The following is a 22305-nucleotide window of genomic DNA, read 5'->3' as shown; positions in this document are numbered from 1 at the left end:
ATAAATAAAGCAAGAGTTATAACTAAGAAGCAAAAAGGAACTAATCTGATTTGTTTAGGTTATGTTTTTGTTATCCTGTGTTCATTGTTACATATTTCACTATGCAGGTTCCATTAAACAAATCAGGATTTCTAGGAGGCAGAAGAATCAGATGTTCACCCGCACAAAAAATATAGCCTGTCATATCAACTTATCCAGATCTCTCCTGAATATTCTGCTTCTAATATCCAAATACAGACTTCTTTATCTTTGCAACAGTAAGTTAGATTAGTAGGACAAATAAGAAAAACGTATTAGGAAGACATACTTTGGGAAATACTAAAAGGGCACAGGCAGAAAGTGGAAATTTTAGCAGGATGAAAACCACTAATGGGGACAAAGAACAAAACCTCACTTGCCTCCCACATACAATGGGAGACTGCCCGGAGCATGGAGCTACACCCAGACAAACATTCTGAACCAAATAATAACAGATTAAGTTTTATTTAAAAATTAACACAGAACAGATTTTCACTCCAATAAATTAGGAAGTTAAAATCAAAGCACGTAGAACTGAATGCTGGTAAAAGTATCATCTGAAACAGAATGCACAGAGCACCACAGAAAGGCACTGGAGTGCTCCAGGCTACTGGGAGCTGTTTAGAGCATGAGCAGCACTCACAAAAGGATAACCTCATCTTATGGGACTGAGAAGTAGACAGCCTTCATAACATGGCCTATCCAATTGCCATTTTTCAATTTCTTTCAAGGAAAAACATTAGGCTTGTCAGTGACTGTGGTGGTTTTACCCTGGCTGGGTGACAGGTACCCACTGACACCACTCTATCACTCCCCAACATAACTGAACAGGGAATGGAAAATATAACAAAGGGTTAATGGGTTGAGATAAGGATCAGGAGAGATCACACACCCATTACTGTCATGGGCAGAACAAACCTGACTTGAGGAAATTGACTGAATTTATTACCAATCAAAATCAGAGCATGAAGTAAAACGAGTCTCAAAACCACCTTCCCCCCAGCCCTCCCTTCTTCCCAGCTCCACCTCTTTCCCTCAGTGGTGGAGGGAGACAAAATGGGGGTTATGGTCAGTTCACCACAGGTTGCTTCTGCTGCTGCTCAGGTGTAAGAGCCCTTCCCCTGCTGCAGCACAGGGTCCCTCCCATGAGACACAGTTCTCCACAAACTCCTCCAGTGTGAGCACTTCCCATGGGCTACAGCTCTGCATTAACTGCTCCAGTGTGGGTCCCCACAGCGTCACAAGCCCTGCCACCAAACCTGCTCCAGTGTGGGCTCCTCTCTCTCCAGGGTCTGCAGGTCCCTGGCAAGAGCCTGCTCTAGCACAGGCATTCCATGGGGTGACAGCCTCCTCAGGGCATCCATCACCTGCTCCAGTGCCCTCCATGAGCTGCAGGGCCAGGGCAGCTGCACCATGGGCTGCAGGGGAATCTCAGTCCAGGGCTTGGAGCACCTCCTGCCCCTCCTTCTTCAGAGACCTTGGCCTCTGCAGGGCTGTTCCTCTCACACATTCTGACTCTGCTCTCCTATGGCTACATCACACCTCTACAACAGCTTTTCTCCTTCAGAAGTACAGTATCACAGGGATGGTACTGCCACCCCTGATGGCCTTGGCCAGCAGTGGCTCCATCCTGGAGCTGGCTGGCATTGGCTTCCCTGTCGGACACAGGGGAACCTTCTGGCAGCTTCTCATGGAAGCCACACCTGCAGTTCCCCCACCCCTCCCCTCTACCAAAACCTGGCCACGCAAACCCAACATGCTCCACGCCTCACCACTGTGAATCACATACTTAAGAATTACCATAAAATCCACATTCGTCACACAAAAATAAAAATAACATCACAACACTGAATGAAAGTGGAAAATTTACACTAAATTAATTTCCATGCCCCTTCACCACAATTACAACTAAAATTCTCCACCATTATTGCATTCTCATTGTTCAGCCCATGTTTCTCCCTCTCTCAATTACTATACTTATCTCAAATTCCTTCACGTTCCTGGGTTTCGTCAAATTGGAACTGTACGTATTGGTAGATGAAGTGACTGATTAAAGCCCTTGAAGGTACAGTATTAGATAAATGTAATATTATCTACTTTCAGTATTCCCCAAGACATTCTAAAATAAGTTCACAAAAACAACCATTATATTAATATTTTTAAAAATTCATCTTAACTTGATGATCAGGTGAACATTTTGCATACTAGGGAAAACCAACAGCTGTCCAACACACGAAACACAGGAAAAGCAGACTTACATTTGTGTTGCAGAGTTTGTATTGCTTGTAGGCACCAATGCACACGATGGCTGCAGCCCTCTGGGGCTGGGGCTGGCCCTGCAGGGCCTGAGGGTTGGAGTCGGCGCCGTGGAACAGGCTCTGGGACACGGGGAACGAAGGGGACTGATAAACAGAGGGCCCCAGCACTTGGTGTCCTGCCTGAGGCCCAGCTGGCTCTTGGTAGAGGCTGCCGTGCTGCAGGGCAGGAGCAGCTGCCTGGCTGTAGGAGCTCACGAGGCCGGGGCTCTGGTGGAACAGGCTCCTCGACGACTGCCGCTGCCTCCGCAGCTTCTGCGGCTGCTGGCCAGTGTCAGTCTGTAAAGGTAAAATGTATGGCACTTTGCCATAGCCATACTTTCCCGGACCAATAGGATTTTTGTTTCTGCTTCTAAAAACAGAGAAAGAGAGAGAAAACAGTTACTGACTGCATAAGCAAAGGAGCAGTTAGGTATTTACAGGACTTATAATAAATATGAACAAGATGTAGTCTAGTTTGATGTATTAGGAATCTCAGAAGGCCTTGATCCTAACACTGCAGTCTGACAGGTAAGTTGGGAAAACACATTTCTTCCAGTTCAGAGCAATGAGTGAATACAGCTATTCTGGGTGACATTTGCAGCTCAGGAAGGGAGACACCATTAAAGAAAAATAATTTTCTTTCTGTACATAAAATACATTTATGTTTTTAATATATATGCAAAACAGACTTGAATTCCAGTGAAAACCAGAGATTATAAATTGACATACTTATTTTCTAGAAACAGAAGTGCTACAGATGTCAGACAGCCACCAGATCAAAGGGACCTTTCTGTGGGTTTGTTTTTATTTGGGTTTGTTTTCTTCCCTATCTTATATTCTCCCAGGACTCTTGCTAGCTGGAAACCCTGAAAGTCATTTACCTCCCATTCCAGCCTTATGGCCACATGAGGCTTTTAATCAATCTTCCTGGCTCAAGATGTGTGAACCAGAGTGCTGATTTGCCCTGGCAGATAAGCGACCAGCACTCTTGAACTGTTTATCCCTGTTAATCTGCTCTGTGACCATGACAGTCATTGTTGAGAGAAGCTTTTGGTAGTTACAGCAGAGAGAGCAGTATAAAGGGTTTTGGTATTAAAGGGAGGGAAAGAAAAGCTTTCTTTTCTTTTCCTCTTATTTCTTTTCTGTCCTCTCCATAACTATACGGGAGAGGAAAGAAAGAGAACCCGTGAGCCTTGTGCCTACTCAGCCAGACCTAAACAAGACTGAGATTACATAGAATTAGTTTTTCTATTGCTCCCCACGGATGAAGAAGAGCAAGACAGAATAAGAGGAAAGCAAGTACTCAACAATATTTGCAGTCAACTAGGACAAAAAGGGGGAAAAAATGCCACCAAAAATGGAGTTACCATCTAAAAGGTAAATTTACTGCCTAATAGAAAAATATTTGCAGAAAAGCATTACGTAATTCATGTCAGCCCACAGCCAGCAGACATCTCTGATCTACTGTGTTCATCTCAAGAAGAGGCATAACACCTGTTTAATGCAGACCTGACAATCTCCTTTCTTTGGGCATAATTCTCATAAACACACACACCACTCAGACAAATCTCTTTAGCACTTTGATAACAAAAATGATGGGCCCCTTTAAACTTAAGCCAACCTAAATATACTCTTTATTTCAAAAAATGCATTTGCCCAGACAAGTAAGAAAATCAGGTTTTGTGCTATCAATGTAAGGATTGTAGCAAACAATGCTGCTGATGATGATGACAATGGTGCAGCGTTCTTCCTGTCCTAACTTTTAACAATTTCTCTCACACTGAGAATATGTCAGCTGTGAATAATAGAAACTGGCCCCTCTTAGCACATTTGCAGCCTCAAAAAGGAATTTGGTTGTCGTAGCTTTTTCTAATTTTAGCCATAAGCAAACGTATGCCTTGGCAAATCAATGCATTATCAGTGCCTCAGAGACTTCATGCTAAGAACATGCTTTGAACCTCAAGTGGTCTTCAAGACTGAAGCACTTTCAGAACTGGTGAGCTGGCTATTTATATTGAATAGAAACCCTCTTTGAACTAAGGATATACAGTGTCTTTAAAACACACAGGTAAGATTACAGATTTCCTGGGCCTCCACCTCTTCTCTTAAGTGCTCTTTACACAGCCTTTCTCCAACATACCTTTTTCATTATTTCCCTTTTTCCACCACTTCCCTTCTCCTTACATTTCTCCCACTGCCTCTAAATGGAGGTTCCCTGGCTTACTTCCAGCTGAAGCATAACTTGTTTTCCTTCTCTTCTGATGTCAGGCAGAATAAAGAATGTATTTCCATGAGCTTTTCAGCATTTCATTTATCTTATCTCCTAGTATCAAAGTACTTCTCTTGTAAATGAAAAACTGCAAGGGTGAACATTAGCAAAACCACTCATTTATGACAACAAGGAAGACTTGTACAACTGCTGGAAAGTTTCCTTAGAATGAACCGAAAGAAGCTTCTGATTTCAATTCATAACCTTTCACTGTTTCTGAAGAAATAATGTAATATTTTGGAAAGGTAACAACCTTCAGCCACCAGTTTCACCAGGGATAATGAGAAAAAAACTGCATAGGAATTACAGAATTTTTTTTTCCCTCCAGGTATTTTCTTTTCTCTTGGCAGAAATAATTCCACAAACAGAGGGAGATGGTTTTCTTCCCTGTATTCCCATTCACAACAATCACACTAATGAAAAACAACAGAATCTCACCACAGATTCTCAGGTAGAGTAAAAACAACACCTAGACCTTTCTTTTAATTTTGTGTAGAGTTTGGTCAAGTTTGAAACTTTTTTCAAAATCTTCAAAGGCTTCCTTTAGCAGGAGTCCTGTCCTGGAATGAACACTGAAGTCCTCCAACATGCTAAGGAAACCCCTGTCCTCAGTGAGCCTGGTCCAGCTGTCCTTCTGGGTACTCATTTTCCAGGTTCTTGGGGGTTCTCCTCACTTGGGAACTCAGCAGCTGCCTACAATCCATTCTCTGAAGTGTTGCTTGGCTGTGGTTATCAGCACAGCAAGAACCCAGAGCCAGCACCTACTCAAGCTGAACTTAACACTCACCTATCAGCAGAAACAGAGGCTTCATGTGCAAGATCAAAGTGGAAGAAAAGACAGGTTACTAATTTTATTTATACTTTATCTCCCAAAAAATATTCCACATTATTTATCACTGCAAAAGTCTTTTAAACTATATTGATTTGTGCTTTGTTGCTGTTATTCATTTCCATTTCAAAAAATGCTCCAAAACTGCAGTTCTTTGATTTTGGCTAGAAAATTACTTCTAAAGGAGCTGAGTCCCCTTAGATCCCTATCAAAGCTCTTTGGCTTAAATGTCAGCTCTTCTACTCATGGTTTTAACATAACTGCTTTTTAGTAGGCAAACCATCTATAACTGAATCAATTACATACATTAACTTAAATCAATTTCTGTGGAGAATTATGCCAATATTTAACCTAATACTTGAGGTCATAGCAAATTATCTGTTTTGCAGCACTACGCTGTAATTAATTGACAGGTTTTAAGGACGCTACCCATCTACTCACAGTTTGAGTATTTAGTACAGAGTTGCCTTGATTCTTTTTCTGAAGAAATGAAAGTGACTTGTTAGCTATTCCTGTCAGCAATGAAGCTATTGAAACATTACTCAAATATTTAAAATGTAATTAAGAAAAAAAAAAAAAACAAAAAAAAACCCAAAGGGATATGAAAAAGTCCTTGGAGAAATAAAATGTCAAATTGGAAAAAACCTGGTCCTAATCCTGTAATTTTCTGTTAACAGGATCACTATGGGCATATATATTTTTAATGTACTTTTTTATTACTAGATAATGTTCTTAAAATAATCTCAGACATGCACTTTTAATCCATGGCATTTCCTCCATAATTCAAAACTGTGACTGGCCTACAATTGTCCAAGTCAATCATTTACCTTCTAGCCTCCGACTGCTTTTAATTTTCTTTCATGCTTTACATATTATTAGGCACACAGTTAACAAGGTGTACTTTAAAAAGATTCCACCATAAATTTTTTCCCCCTTAAGTCACAAAATAAACTGTCTTATACTGTTCATAACTGTTAGTGAGTTCATACCTCACAGTATTTTAGCAGATTCTTTGATAAGAATAATTTTTAACAAAAATGACTGATCTACTGGATCTGGGAATGTTTCCATCTACTCAAGAAGGAGAGATCCCACCAGTCAGGTTGATTCCCACCGAAAGCCACCATCCCACTGCCCCACAGCCCGTGCTGCTCTGCATTCCACAAACTCACTTTTCACCAGCTCAAAATCAATCTGGAGAAAATCACTTAAACATGAATGAAAGAAGGGAGCCCTTTGACTGTTTCATGTTACTAAATGCATGCCTGTCTGCTCAGGGATCTAGAAACTGGCCCTACAGCAGTGAGCAGGCACCGCTATGAAATGTTTGGTCACAAGAGCTCCAGCAGCCTTCTGAGAGCATCACACACTGCAGAGCAGGGCCAAGGGCACTGCCCTGTGCCACACTGCAGCACATTGTTCCCTCAGAACACCGAGCTGTGCCACACTGCAGCACATTGTTCCCTCAGAACACCAGCCTGTGCCACACTGCAGCACATTGTCCCTTCATAACACCAGCCTGTGCCACACCCCAGCACGTTGTTCCCTTCACCAGCACACTGCAGGGCAGTTCAACAAGGCAGGCTGTCGCTGCGTCTCATTGTTGGCATTTTCATGAACTAAAGCAAGGGAACTGCCTTTTTTACATTTATAATAACTTTGGTAACCACACCATGATTTGTGGATATGCACTGCTTCCCATGTATCACATACACAGAGTAGTAAAATCATTGTGAGAATATTTGTCCTAAAAAATTCAACTGCTAGAATTCACAGAATAACCAAAAATGCCTAAAAAGTGTTTCTTCTGAAGAAAAATTGATTATACCACATTACACCACAAAAACACTCATTTCTATGTCATATTAGGGAAAAAGATAGTTACATTTTTCTGAGACAGTGAAATTAATCAATAAGGTCACTAAATAAACTGTCTCTTGGGAACAGGTTTAATTAATGGGATGTGGACTATCTTATATGGAATTTTCCATCCTCAGAGATCACCACTGATACCCCAGTTCAGCATAGCTGCAATATGCCCAGTACAATAACTTAGTATATTTGCTTTTACTGATCTCTCAGCAAGTGCTGTATAACCTCATTTATGTGACTTTCAACACTGAGATAGGATTTCAAAATTCAAACCCAATCACTTCAATCCTCTTTTTCAATAATACCTCTGATCCCAGGCAATTCTTAGCCTCTCATTTAAGATTTGATTGAATAATGCAACCATGCAGTTGGCAGGTAAACTAGCAGAAATTCAATGTAAGTAACCCCATGACTCTGCTGAGATGTCCTACCTCCTTAGGGGAGGTTTGGTTGTTTCTAGCCTTCACTGATGGGGCAATAATTCAGGGGTACCTGACTAAACAGCAGCAGTGTTCTCACTTCTCCTCCTTCAGTGAGCCCAGCTCAGAAAGGGATGAAATGTTCAGTATTAAGAATAAGATAGCTTGGGTGGTTTGTAATTATTGTACTGTGTTAGGGGGTTATTTCTGGTAATCCCACTCAAAGCATGCTTGCAGTAGCATAACAGAAATTTACATTGATTTGATAATAATGACACCTAGAGCATGACATGGGGATTAATACCTAGATGAGAGGGGTGATAGCAAAAAGTCTACCCGAGGCCTCAGCCATCCCAACTAGCTACTCATTTTGTGAAGAAACACCTCATTTGACCATTATTGCTACTAGATCCTGTTCAGAAATTTATTCAGAAGGAAAATAAGCACCTTCTTCACATAGCTTTAAATACCCCAAGTGCTACCAAAATGAATTCTTTGATTACCACTGCTCCTCTTAGATCTTTCTGGAAAATTTATCCTTACAAAGGGATCCAATCCTTCTCTCTTTCTTCTATACACACACCAACCCACAATAAGCTTTTAGAACCATAGTGGGCTTGGGGTAAAATCCATCACATTTTCATTCTGTGAGAGAACTAATGAAAGGAGGGGTGGCTAAGTACTTCAGCTGGGTTTCGTTCCAGATACTAAGAAAAGCAAACACTCATGCCAATAAATATAAAGCCTCACAACTTGAGAAAATAATACCTTCTTGAACCTGAAGTCCAGCAATCACACATTTTTCCACCTCTAGGAACTGGAACTGACTAGAACACATCACAGAAATTGCATCACAACATGTGGCTACTGTTAAGGAAATAACAACAGAATTGTCCTTTTAAAAGTTAACTGTAGACCTGCCAACAGAGTGACCTACATTTGCCTGCTCAGAGCATCTGTGAGAGGAGGCAAAAGAAATACTTTCAGAAAGGAAATTCTGGTTTGACATTAAATGATGCACTCTTCCTTTCTATTGCTGAAAGGCCGAGAAATGCAAACTGACCCTGTGCAGGGTACAGAGCAGCACAGCAGACTTGCACGTCAGCTGCTGGCTGCAGAATAAAGACCCAGAGCTACAGCATGTGAGAAGTCAATGATTTTTGGATTATTTCTTCAGTGCAAATTTTTCCTCTCACTTCTTCCAAAGACACAAGAAATGCGCTTTTAGGGAAGCCCTTTCCTTATTAACATACTTCTTTAAGTTGCACTATTTATGCAAAAATGCTGTAGTTATTTCATTATTCTGGTGATAATTCTAGGGTTTTTTTTCTTTCTGCTCCTGTGACCCCAGACACAAAGTACATATCATGGTGACACAAGAGGACACCGAGGTTTGCTGCTCAGCCACCAAAGCCTAAGTGAAGCAAAAGTGAAGGTGGCAGCTGTAAACATCCTACGCTCAACACACTGGTGAGGAATTGCTCTGTCTTCTCCGTCACCAAAACAGAGAACTGGAAATGCAGCATTTAAGAAATACTAAAACCTAGTCTATGAATAATAATAATAATATTTCAAGATGTGTTTTCTCTCTTAAAGCATCTTACCATTCTGCATGCCCTTATTACTTTTCCATATGTGCCTCTCAATAAAGATGTCTAAATGCTTTAATATTTTTTCACTATCTCCTCTTTCCTGTTTGTCTTTAGTGTGTGTTCTCCATGCACTTTAGCTAGGTGAAAAATAACAGAGCAAGTCTGTGCTACAGGGAACTCAGCTCTTCAAAGCTGGGGAGAGCTCCCTGCCTCTGCCAGTGACTGTAATTGACAGTAAACAAATTAACATTTATTTCAGTCATGCAAGAACTCTTCTTACTGCACTGAGTTAAACAGGGGAGCACTGAAATTTTTTAAACCAGGCTTCTAATTGTAGGTACCTCAAACTTCACTCACCCTGCACTTCTCATGCAGTCCTGGTTTCTAATACCTAACTAAAGTAAGTTTTAAAAGCTGAAAATGTCTTTGAAGAAGGTATTCACAATGTATAGCAAATTTTATTATGTACAAGTTCTATTTTGGATTTTGCTAAAAAATCCCTAATCTGTTCTTTGTCAGCTGCTGGGAAGCAGGCAGAGAACACTTCCTCTTGCTGGTAAATGATACAAACACACTGGGCTGCTGTGTAGGGCTGCTATTGCTGTCAAAAATCTTTGCCTTGGAAGCCCTCCAATTTCATTCCACCATGTTATCAATGGGAGCTTATCTCAGTCACAGATGTCCATTCCTCTCTTATTGTTTTATGGAAGTCTGCTAAAATTACAGCTTTATATAAAGTCCAGTACAGTAAATAGAAATACCCCAAAAAGTTTCCACTAACTGTACAAATTGTGAAAACACAAGTGTTATTTAACAGCCTGACATCGATTTCCAATGTCATCCTTTTAGTGAACACTAAACAGTTCTACAGTATAAAAATCATGTGTAGAGTAACTCACATTTTGAAATCCATTTTCCATATACCTCATAGGAACAGTAATCTCCTTTGTAAAGAAAGTTTTTACTCTGGATTTTGTAAATCAAGGAAAACTATTAGGTTTGTCATTCAAATGATTCCATTTTCAAATAACATTTTTTGTTCTCATTCTGTTTTTACAGTCATCACCAAGGAATCTGAAAGTTATGCAATACAACAGGCTTTAAAGCCACCAGGGACCTCCTAACACAAGATGGAAATAACTTATTATGCAAGTAAGATTAAAACACTGACCTTGAATCCAGTCTTTTGCCAAGGGGCAGAGTGTGTGGGGGTGGAAAATCAACTGTGGTACAGAAGCTCGCACTGTGCTTAGGAAAGCACAAGAATTTTCACAAGCAAACATCTCCATCATATAGGAAAGTGAGCTTTTTAATATTTCATATGGCAAGGCATTCCTTAGGAAATAACACAGCTTCAGCTCTGCACAGTCAGTGTCATGTTCCAGGCAGTCCTGCAGTGCTTGCTCCAAGCCCCTCCAGTGTGTGCTGGCCTGCAGAGGCCACCAGAGCAGCAGGGACAGCCCTGGGGATGGAAGCCCAGCAGAGGCTGGGGGCTGTGCAGAGCCAGGCCAGCTGGGATTCCCTGGGAGCCAGGGGTGCCAAGGGCCACAGCAGAGAGCCTTTGGATGGCTCTGTGCTGACAGTTCAGGGCCAGGCTCCCAGTGCCAGCAATAACCCAGCCGTGCACCACAACCTGGGGCTGTCACACTGCACAGCCCAGAACAGAAGTGCATTATAGCCAGTTACTAAGTAGGAAAACAGACAAAAGGAAATATGACTTTTGCCTCAATGCACTCATGTTAACACTACTAATCCTGTCTCTGGCACTCCCTGAGCCTCTGTAAGACCATCAGGGATACACTGACTCTACATCCAGCAGGTCTGGGCTATCATTTGCATTTGACAAAGACAAAGCATGACAAAGGAAACTGGCAACACCACAGAAGACCAACATCTGAACAGCTGGTCCCAATTTTTGAAACTCTTGCTTCACTGAGACAGGCAGGAGCTTTACAGGTTAATTCTATTTTCAAGTATTCTTTTCTATGGACAGTTTCTTGCAGGGGTTGAGAATGTCTTTATCAGCAGCAACAGAGATCTAGTGTCTTATTCCAGCCAGGCTGGAATACTGCCTCAAGGTAATAGTCCTTCTTATGCTGTTCAGGATACCAAAACATCTTTAAAAAGGGAATTACAGTTGACTGCTTCACTAGGAATCTTAAAGATGCAGATGATATGAAGGAAGGTTTCTTTGGTTATGTTTGCAGGGGGGGACTGGGGTGTTTTCTGTTTTGTTTGGTTTGGGTGTTTTTGTCAGCTACCCCAAAAAATTTCTCTTCATGCATCTCCCAAAAGAGAGCTGAGAGGGGAAGAACCAGAGAGCTGCTGGAATACACATACAGAAGAAAGACAGAGAGAACAGACATGTAAGGAGTGCACCATCCCAGGGGATCTCCAAGCCTGTTCTGCTCAGTCTCCAGACTGGAAACATATCTATTTTCCTTTCACACATACATAAAAAATCTGATAGATTGGTATCTAAGTGGATAAATAAGTGTTTCTCCAGAAGTGGGAAAATTAATTGGAATTACTTGTAATAATAGCAGAGCTTCACCCAGCCTTAAAGATTGTTACTGTGTAATTAATAAAAATCATGCAGTGTTTAAAATATTCTGTATATTAAACAAACAGGAAATTTTGCTAAAAGAGGTGGTAGGAAGAAAAACAGAAAAAAAAGAGAAAATGAAAAGGCAACAAATAGAAATACAAAACAAGAGTTTTGAGTAGAACTAAAGTCAACAGATGGTTGACCATTCTTTATGAGAATGTAATTTTTTTCAACCACTTATCAGACTGGCTGCTGAAGTTAAATTTTGAGTAGAACTGAAGTCAACAGATGGTTGACCATTCTTTATGAGAATGTAATTTTTTTCAACCACTTAATATCAGACTGGCTGCTGAAGTTAAGAATACAATTACAGAACAGTTATTTGTCCTGATATTTAATGGAAATGTCAAATAAGAGTGCAGCAGTAAAGGAAAAACCTCTCAATAAATCACAACACTAATCTTAAAGGGAAGTGAGACAATCTGCTTGAATTGCAGAAGAATTACATCTGCCCTTGGACATCATGTAAGTAGTCAAGGGAGGGCCGTGAAGGCAGTGAACACTGTAAAAGCCATTCTCAGTCCCCGGTAGGTGTGCAGAGCCCGGGATCCCCGCCGCTCCCGGGAGCCGTGCCGTACCTCCGCTCCGGCCGGGCGCTGTGCCGCGGGCCCTGCGAGTGCCGGCTGCCCCTCAGCGCCGCCCGCCCGCCCTGGCTGCTGTTCCGCCACGGCTGCTCCTCGCTCCTGTGCAGCGGCACCGAGGTGCGGATGGCCGAGATGACGTGCCCGGGGTAGGCGGACAGCGAGTCCTCGTGGTGGGCGCTGGCGTGGGGCAGGGCGCGCTCCGAGGCCGGGAAGTGGCGGCCGGGCCGGCGGTAGCCGCGCTCCCGGTAATAGGCGGGCAGGCAGGGCCGCGTCTGCTCCATGACGCCGCCGCTGCAGCTCCGCGAGCAGGCGGACCAGGGCCCCCAGCTGCCCCACAGGCCCGGCACGCCGCCGCTGTCCTCGGGGCCATCGCCGTGCTCCTCTATCCTCTGCGGCACCTGCGGACACAACGCACGGGCTTAGGAATCGCGGCTCACGCCGGAATCGTGTCACATGCATATTTTCTGAAAAATCCCTTCGCCCAGGATTTTTCTCCTGGGAAGCTGAGAAGCCTCAGAGAAAAGGGGAAACAATAATTATCACTTTTGCTTCTCCTGTGTTTTGCTCCTTTGGAATGTGTTTGGAGATTGTTTTATTGGTTTCTGCTGTGAGTTATTTTGACTTATTGGCCAGTCAACATCAAGCTGTGTCAAGGCTCTGGAGAGAGTCACAAGTTTTCATTATTACCTTTTTAGCATTCTGTAAGTATCATTCTGTATGCTTTAGTATAGCATTCTTTAATACAGTATCATAAAATAATAAATTAGCCTTCTGAGAACACAGAGTCAGATTCATCATTCCTTCCTTCCAACATCGAGGCACCCCTCAAATACAACAGAGTAAGAGGGGAACACAAATACGTCGGTGTTCAGCACTCACTCCACAGTCACGAGAAATGGAATGGCATAGGAACCTGTCTTGTGCTCTGCCTGCCAAAGGTTTTAGGGGTTTTGTGGTGGGGTGTTTTTGTTTTTCATTTGTTTTGTTTTTGTTTTGGTTTTTTGTAATGGGGTTGGTTTTTTTGGTTTTTTGTTTTGTTTTGTTTTTCATTTGTTTTGTTTTGGTTTTTTTTGGGTTTTTTTTTGTTTGTTTTTTGTTGTTGTTGTTGTTTTTGTTTTTTGGGGGTTTTTTTTGTTGTTGTTGGTTTGTTGGTTGGTTGTTTTTTGGGTTGGGTTATTTTTTGGTTTTTCTTCTGGACTATCTGGATAGAAATAGATTTTCTTTGTTCTCAGCAATGGAAAATTTGCATGATGAAAAGCTTGGAAACATGTTATAATATTACCAAAAGCAGGAAAGAAGGTCATTTTTGGTAATGAAATTGGGTTAACAGACACTGCTCTGCTGATGCCTGCCAAAGGTTTTAGGGGTTTTGTGGTGGGGTGTTTTTGTTTTTCATTTGTTTTGTTTTGGTTTTTTTTGGGTTTTTTTTTGTTTGTTTTTTGTTGTTGTTGTTGTTTTTGTTTTTTGGGGGTTTTTTTTGTTGTTGTTGGTTTGTTGGTTGGTTGTTTTTTGGGTTGGGTTATTTTTTGGTTTTTCTTCTGGACTATCTGGATAGAAATAGATTTTCTTTGTTCTCAGCAATGGAAAATTTGCATGATGAAAAGCTTGGAAACATGTTATAATATTACCAAAAGCAGGAAATAAGGTAAATTTTTGGTAATGAAATTGGGTTGACAGACACTGCTCTGCTGCACTCTGACACTTCAACAATGGAGAGTGCTGGTGGTTGCAGTAATATTTCAGGAACTCCCATCTAATGTGGAACTTTTTACAAAGGCAATAATGTAACAGGACAGGTTGATTCCCAACCAACCCAAAATGCTGCTAGAGTTAACTGTTGTATTACCACTCTTACCCCAGTCCCCACATTAGCACTTCAGGATGACCCACTCAATCCTACATTCAGAGAAATCTCAATAAAAGATGGGATAAATTGTTGCTCTGGATTTCTGTGTCACTTAGTCCATACTCACCATTCCGCAGCAAAGGCAAGTGAAAGAAAGAACCCCAAAGGCAGAGGATCCTTTTCATGAAGGAAGCTAGGAAGGATTAGGAAGGGCAGGGTCTCTCCACAAGGAGAGTTAACCCCTCAAGCCAAATATTTTAAACATCCTGACCTTGTGATTGGAAAGGTATCAGCACAGCCAGGAAGTTTCAATCACCCATCCCCATCTCCAAGGTTTACCCATTCTTGGAGCTAGATACAGTCAGGATTTCTCAGTGCTTTGCACAGAGCAAAGTACTCAAAGTTGCAGTTTTTCCTCTTGCTCCCCTTGAACAACTAGCTAATCACAAGTTTTTAAGCAGGTTCCCAATATCTGATTCTCAGTTATTAATATGCAGAACATTCTTTTAAATGAGCATCCTTTAAGTAGTTTATTAATACTCTGAACAAGTTTTGTACCAACAAGCACACACATGCATCAGTTCAGCTGGGACACAAGAAAAGGCACTGTTCACAAACATGTTTGCCATACCTCTCCAGCCCTACTCTAGTGCAGCTGCCTCAAAATGAGCTTTGGAAAGCCAGCCTTGTCTGTCACTTCTCCCCCTCCACAGCATGAGAACCTAAACCTGTAACTTCCATTAATGATTTTGCCTCAAGCATTATTGTCTGACAGCCCAAGGTCCCCATCTGCACACTGGGTCTCTCATCACAGGCACCACACTGGTAACTGAGCTGTGTGCCAGGGAGCACACTCTCCTCCTCAGCTGGCTGCACACAGGCCAGGCTGGGCTGCAACGTGGTTTGCAAACATGGCTTGAACACAGCATTACAGTACAACAGCACAGGGTTTGTGCTGCTGCTGTGTAATAGTCAGTTGTGGTCTACATAATCTGAAACATTTCCCTCCTCTGAGGTTGCTCTCACACTTTCATCACCAACCACAGAAAAAACTGCATTTAATTACAACTTCTGATTAATAAAAAACATCTGCATTAGTGTGATATGTTACCCATTTCTCCCATGTCATTTGAAAACAGGAGCAGATGTCTCTGTATTTAATGTCTTTTTTCCTGTGCATTCCCCATTTGGCATCAGCCTTTAAAATCCAATAGCCTGTACAACCTAATACCACATAATGTCAAACTTAGAACATGCAGCAAGGTCCTGCTGGCTGCTACATTTGCTTCAATATCCAACAACAGAACCACTGGCTCACACTTTGACCAACTAAACAAGCTATTCTTCAGTTTGTGATTTTTCCAGTGAATATTCACTGCCCATACTTACACTATGCTTTAATGTGCTCTATCTCAGATATAAAATGGTACAACTACACACAGAGACACTCTTCTGGTCTGAACTCAGTCTGCAGTAAAATTTTCTTACTGTAAAACTAGCAGTCCTTGGTTATCAGACAAGGTTTCACTTGTTTGGACTACTTAATCATTTCTAAATGGTTCAGTACACCTGTTTTTTTAAAATGCCAGAGACACTCATGCAGGCAACAACTAAAAACTATAACCTCCAAGTAATTCAAGTTCTCAGTAACATAAGAAATGTACCATTTTGCAGAAGTAGAAACCGAATAGTGAAAAGTGTCAGCCTGGTCCAGAGAGAACCTTCCAGCTGCCAAACTTCATTGCAGCAAGAATTGGTTCAGATAAAATGATGCTTCATATGACTGAAGGCAATGAAAGTAATTTCACACCCCCTAACCTTCATAGTGAAAGAGTTGTAGACACAGCACAAGAAGATTTAATCCAGCTAGTTAAGGAAAAACATAAAAATAAAACTTTAAAAAAAGGAACGTGATAATGCCTTACACTGATAGACAAAATCATCAATAGTACTTAGTTGTAAGATAATACTTTGAGATGGGAATTTTCAGTAGCAAATCAGGTTATGAACTTTTATTTTCTTACTGATCTCTTACTTTGAGTAAGATATGGGCTACAGATGGATCTTCAAAGGAGAGATGTGATTGATAGTATAATCAGTGAATTCTACTGTGAAAGACTGAATAAACTGAAGTTGCTTAGTTTAAGGAATGAAAAACAGAGTGGACAATAATGACACTTCCAAACAGTTTACATAAATAAATACAAAGAGCTGTTACTTTTCTCTTTGCAGCAAACTGTTCTTGTTTATAGCCAACACATGAAAACCATTCGGATTTAAATTTAATCAAAGATGATCTCAATTAAAGGAGGAAAATGACTTAGAGAGAAGGCAAACAAAGCCGGGGAACAAATTGCCTGAGGAGATCCCAGCAGCACTGAGACCAGTCCTAAAGCTCTACCAGGAAAACGAGGTGTTACTGACCCTTCCCCAGGGCAGAGGAGCTGAATTACAGCACTCACAGGCCGGTTCCTCTCCTTTGATCCTGTGATTTACAGGTAACTTAGTAGCCAAGAAAAAATTCTGCCACAGGTCTGTGATATAGCCAAGAAATTACAGCTGAAATTACAGGATTCAGCTGAAGTATTTCAGAACCGCTCAGACACACCACAAACTCAGAGATCCCTGACATTAGGTCCCTCCTGCTCTTGTTCAGAACTCCCCATTAAAAGCACACTTTCTGAAAGAAAGAGTCTGAGCCTGCACTGGGGAGTAAGTGAAATGCAAACTGAACTTTTCTTGCCAAATTAAGTCATGAGAGTAATTTATTTAAGAGACTCACATAGCCTGTAAATAGAGAGAGATCAACCAACCCGTTTAATCTACTTTCCCATATTCATGAGTGATTCCTTCTCTGGGTGACCTGGACTCCTAGCTATAAGTGCACCACCAAGATTTTTATCTATTACAAATTAATCACAACCAAATATTTTGCTCTACAAATTCAATTTCTTTTCCCGTTTAATTTCCCCCTTTCTTTCCTACACATTTTTCAGTTATTTTAAGCCAAGTCTTGGAAGTGGACACAATACTCTTCACTACATGCAGCTGTACAATAAACAATGTAAAGGAAAGTAAGACAAGTTTTCAGGTATGCAAATGCTTGCAGTTTCTACAACTCCTATTAATCTGCTATCAAAGATTCCTTAAATGAGAAATTTTCTTCATAATGTCTGTTACCTACCAAATATCTTCCAATCTGCCACCTTTTGACCAGTGAGTGGTAAATGGAATTGAGGCTGGATTTACAGAAGGGTACTTTCAGGGTCATGCCTTCCTTTACTCACCAGTACCCTGCATCCCTTTCTGTTCTCTTTCCCCAGTTTTCTTGTATTTTGTCACTTTTGTACACAGGGGCTGCACTACATATGGGTTTTATTCTAAAAGAGTTAGTTGGGATTTTTTCCTAAAATCATACAGAATTAAACATACTACCAGCAGGCTGACATAGATGACATTTTAAATAGAAAAATAGTTTACCTCTAATTCATGTAATTCACCACTCTGATCCTGAGTCAAAAATTCAGCAAAAAGTAGAAGTACGCAAGATATAGAAATTCAACGCCAATGTCTAGTACTGCCTCTGTCAGAATTTAGAAATAAGATCCACATCTCAGGATTTCAGCAGCAGTTGTTGAAACTGTACTATGCAAGAATGTCCCTGAAGAGGAAACGTCACTTGAACTGAAAGCCACAACTATTTAAAATGTAACTTCTTGTGCAGGAAGACAATGGCAGACAACACTTTACTGATCTGACAAACCCTAATTTTAAATAATGTAGGACACTTCATCCTGTTAAACCATAGCTTAAATACAAATTAACTCTTCAGAAAAGTAGTGGGGGAAAGGCTTAGATCAGAGGCTCATTTAACTCAGTACTGTGTTTCTGACTGAGTGGAAGAAGCAAAACTTCAGGAAGCAGTGTAAGAACCAGGACATACCCAGAGATATCCAGGGTCCTTCTGCTTACAGCTGATCAGTAATTTAAGGGCCTCCTTCAGCTAAGCACCAAATTGCCATTGTTTTTCATAGCTACTACTGGACTTATTCTCCATGAATACAATGAATACTTTAGCATATTTTTAATCTTGCCTTCCAAAAGATTGTACATTTTACATTGAAAAAGTGCTTCTCTCTGCTCTGGCCGTGCATGCAGCCTGACCATTTCACTATGTCTCCCAGATTTTTCTTAGTGACAAATGAAGAATGATCATTCTGCATTCTCCTTCACACCATGCTATGATGTCTGATTTGCAAATGCTAACACAATCCAGTTCCAAGATCTCCTTCTGAAATTTAGCAGTCTTTATCTGTTCAGTTTCTTTTTGTAAGGAATTCCTCACTCTCAGCACCTTTTCCACTCCTACATTCTTGCATGGGTGTGCAGTGCTGCATACTGCACCCCAAATATTAATTAGTGATGGGATTTCACAGTAATAATGATTATAATGCTTGGTGACAGTATCTACCTTTTAGCCAGCTACATAATTAAGCTCTTATAGCCTTAGCCAATGTTACTAACTAGATATTAAGCATGCTATAGCAATCCAAATTCAAAATTGAAAATATATACAAGACAATGGCAAGCTTTAAACCTGGAAATATCTAAACCAAGTCAGACATTTCTAATATTTCTTACCATTTCAGTTTAGATACAATAATGTTATTTGATTTCATAGATTTAATTTTCGACATATTATCCAGTAATTCTTTTTTCTGGGTAAATGCCCAGAATGGAAATGGACTCATGAACAAATTAAAACTACATCATATTCCGAAATATATATCTGAAAAGGATATAACAGGCATAAATATACGTTTCTCAAAGCTTTATGATATCACTTTCACCCAAAGGCAAAGAAACTGTATCCAGAAGAACATTTTATCACCTGCTCAGAAAAATGCTACCAGGGGTATACACTGAGTTAACCCGTATTCATCTGCTGGATGCAAAGTGGAATTTACAAAACCCAGCATGTCTTACTTTCAGCTGCTACTACCCTCTTTGTCCTGTGCTTCCCAGAGCAAAGAGCCCCTGTAAATTCTGTTAATATTCCCCAAAACCCTTCAGGCTTCAGGTGTTCATTCTCTGTTCCCACACCAAACTGTCCCCACTGTTAGTAAAGGAGTAGCAAGGCACTTGGAAAACATGACTCCTTATTTATTCCATTACTCCAGGGTTGCACTTTCTTTATCTCAACAGTTCTGACTAATTAAATATTTCACTAGGGCACAGCCTATCAGAAAGGATACACATGCAGCTTTTACCACAGCCAGGCTCAGACTGACTGAGGATTCAAAACACCAGTAAAATAGTATATTAACACCCTTCAAAATGGGTGGATTTCTCCTTCTTAAAATTTCAAGAGTATAAAAATAAAGCCAGTCAGACTCCCAGAAATGAGACCTGAATTGCTGCTCAGGGCAGAGCATGCCAAATACTGAATGGGCTGAGGAAATGTTAGTTTAGTTTTAGAACCTGTTCAAGTATAACATTATTGTTTCCCTGCCAGTGTTGTAAACTCATCTGTGGAACTCCTTTAATTCTGTCACCAATCTAAGCATCTTAAAGGAATATTCTTTCAGCATTAGCTCAGCTGATTTCCAATAAAGTCCATACCTGTATAGCTATGACAATTTCCCAGCAGCAAGGCTTTACAGTCCATGTTATTATATATGTTCGTTTGAAACAACTGTATTTTTTAGCCCTCTTATAAGAAACATGTGGGACATTGGTGGTTTGATAAAAAACAATTTACCAAGCCCCCCACCCCCAAACTTGCAGATAACTTCTCTCAAGGCTAGCAGAAAAATGGAGCAGTGGCCAACCAAAACATCATGACACAATGTGTACATGTCTGCCTGGTTCATGTGCTCAGCTATTTTAATCCTTCAGTGCATTTTGGAAGCCTTTAATCAGAGAAGTAGTAAACCATTTGAATTCTACAGTACGTGGTAAGTGTAAATATTACCAGCTTTAACGATTTGGGTTTCCTTTCTTTGTATAAAATCTCTGTCAGAACATCTGTGTCTGTGAAGATGAAAGGCCTGAAAAGCCTGGAAATAGAAGACCTTTGTATTCACAAATCACTGAAGGGAGTTACAATGCCTGGACAGCTTAACTGCCCCTTCAACCAACTCTGACCACATCTGAAGAAACCTTAACATTGTTTGAATAGTCCAGAAAGTAAACAGCTCTGAAAAAGGTTCAGAACAGATTTTGTGCTAACAAAGCTTGAAGCTTCCCCCAAGTTTGGCCAATATTTTCACACCAAGACCACCTCCATTGCACTCTGGGAGATCAGTGTTTTAAGGAATAGGTTTCTTTCCACCCTTCTGTGAGACCATTAAGTGCTTTCAAGTAACAAACAGCTCACTCCTGACCTCACTTCTACCACTTCTATACAACCATTCCTTCTGCTTGGTAGGATTGATTCTCATTTGCAGTAAGGTAAAGATGATAACAATCAGGTCCTCCCTATATCACAAATTAGGCTTATTTTTTAAAGTATTTCCTCACCATTCACTATTATTTGTGGTCTAGATCACTAAGCTTATACTACCCTTGGCCTCCTCCAGGTCAGCCATCTACAGCTGTGACAAAGTTGTTGCCATTCTATTTATTGCTACACTTAGAAGCTTTTTTGTGAGCCACAAAAATGTGGTAGAAATACATATTTTATTTTTTCTGTAAGTGCTGTAACACCTCTCCAGATCTCTTGGTGACTCATCCACCCATCACTCCAGAAGCAGAGAGGACAAGCTGTCACAGAATAGAAAGCAGCATTCCCTAACAGAAGCACTCATCTGTGAATCCAAAAAGCTTCTCATCTTTATCACCACTCTCACCCAAAGCCTGGACAGAACTGCTCTGAAAGAAGATGACAAAATTATCTATGACTCTGTAAGCTCACCTGAACTGGAATCCAACTTGAACTGTGATATTTTCATATTTTCTTCCAGAAAAATACAGAACTCCTGCTCTGAGCTTAAAGAAGTCAGTATTTTTTTAATTTAAAGATAAAAATAGAAGTTCAGAGGTCCATGATAAAGTAGGTTAAAAACAACACAAATATTGGCCTTGATTTTTCAAAGAGTATATTCACATAAAATTATGTAACCTCATCCTGCCTCCTTTCCCCAAACATTTATTTCCTAACCACTTTAATTCACAACATCAAGGACAGGGAATTAGTAACAACACAGAGATAATAAGAAAATACTTTCAGCTGTTGTTCTAAATATTCTGTTGTACTAAAAGGCTAATTTTAAAGGAAAAGCCTTGTCATGGTCTAAATCACATCTCCTGTTTCCTAAGGATTGCTGCAATTAAAATGACAACACCATTAGCTGCAAAGACTCTATTTTACCAAAGGTTATGAAAGGAGCAGATGTATATCTGTGCAGTTAAAGTTAAGCATCTGTGCTGGAGACAAGCAGATATACTGACCAGTGAAAAACTGCAAGAGAAATATGGACTCCCTTGCAGCTGGAAGTGTTTCACACGAGTGATGTGGATGAAAACACAAATAATGGACAGCGGTTATCCTGTAAACAAAAACATGACCACGGGAGAAGGGGTGACACCTGTAACCACTTGTTGCAAAGGAAGAGCAGCTGTGCAATTCCACAGTGACTCAGCCTGTCCAGTGCAGTCACACAGCCAGACCCCAGTGGCTTTGCTGCGCCTCTGTTAGCAAGAGCAGAGCTCCAGCTCAGCAAATCCTGACACGTTACACACTTGAGTCACTGCTGACCGTGGGGCAGAGCTTCACCCTGCCTGGACTGCAGGGAGGAGCAGAGCCCTCCCTTCCAAGCCTCTGCTTTGGAGCTCAGTTAAAGGCAAGGTGGTGACCAGCTGTGGCAGAGCTCCCAGGGTGCTCCTTACAACTGTCAGGCTTTAGTCCTGGTGCCTGGCCAAAAGCCAGGCTTAGATAGCAACTACTTTGTCTTACTCCAGTTTCCTCCA

The 22305-nt window shown here is 40.9% G+C and overlaps 1 protein-coding gene across 2 annotated transcripts in view; it reads right to left on the bottom strand.

Moving 5' to 3' along the window:
- Positions 1-22305, bottom strand: part of THSD4 (thrombospondin type 1 domain containing 4) — a 233285-nt gene that overhangs the window by 183367 nt on the left and 27613 nt on the right. For both annotated transcript variants that reach the window (XM_039723241.1, XM_039723242.1), the window contains exons 4-5: positions 12483-12886; positions 2277-2685 (exon numbers count right to left, since the gene is read on the bottom strand). In XM_039723241.1, the coding sequence (XP_039579175.1) occupies positions 2277-2685; positions 12483-12886 (813 nt within the window). The remainder of the gene's footprint in view (positions 1-2276; positions 2686-12482; positions 12887-22305) is intronic.

Source organism: Passer montanus, unplaced genomic scaffold (assembly GCF_014805655.1).
Source record: "Passer montanus isolate IOZ18808 unplaced genomic scaffold, ASM1480565v1 scaffold5, whole genome shotgun sequence".
Classification (NCBI taxonomy): Eukaryota; Metazoa; Chordata; class Aves; order Passeriformes; family Passeridae; genus Passer; species Passer montanus.
The sequence above is the reverse complement of the archived record's forward strand: the minus strand, read 5'-3'. Positions and strand labels throughout refer to the sequence as shown.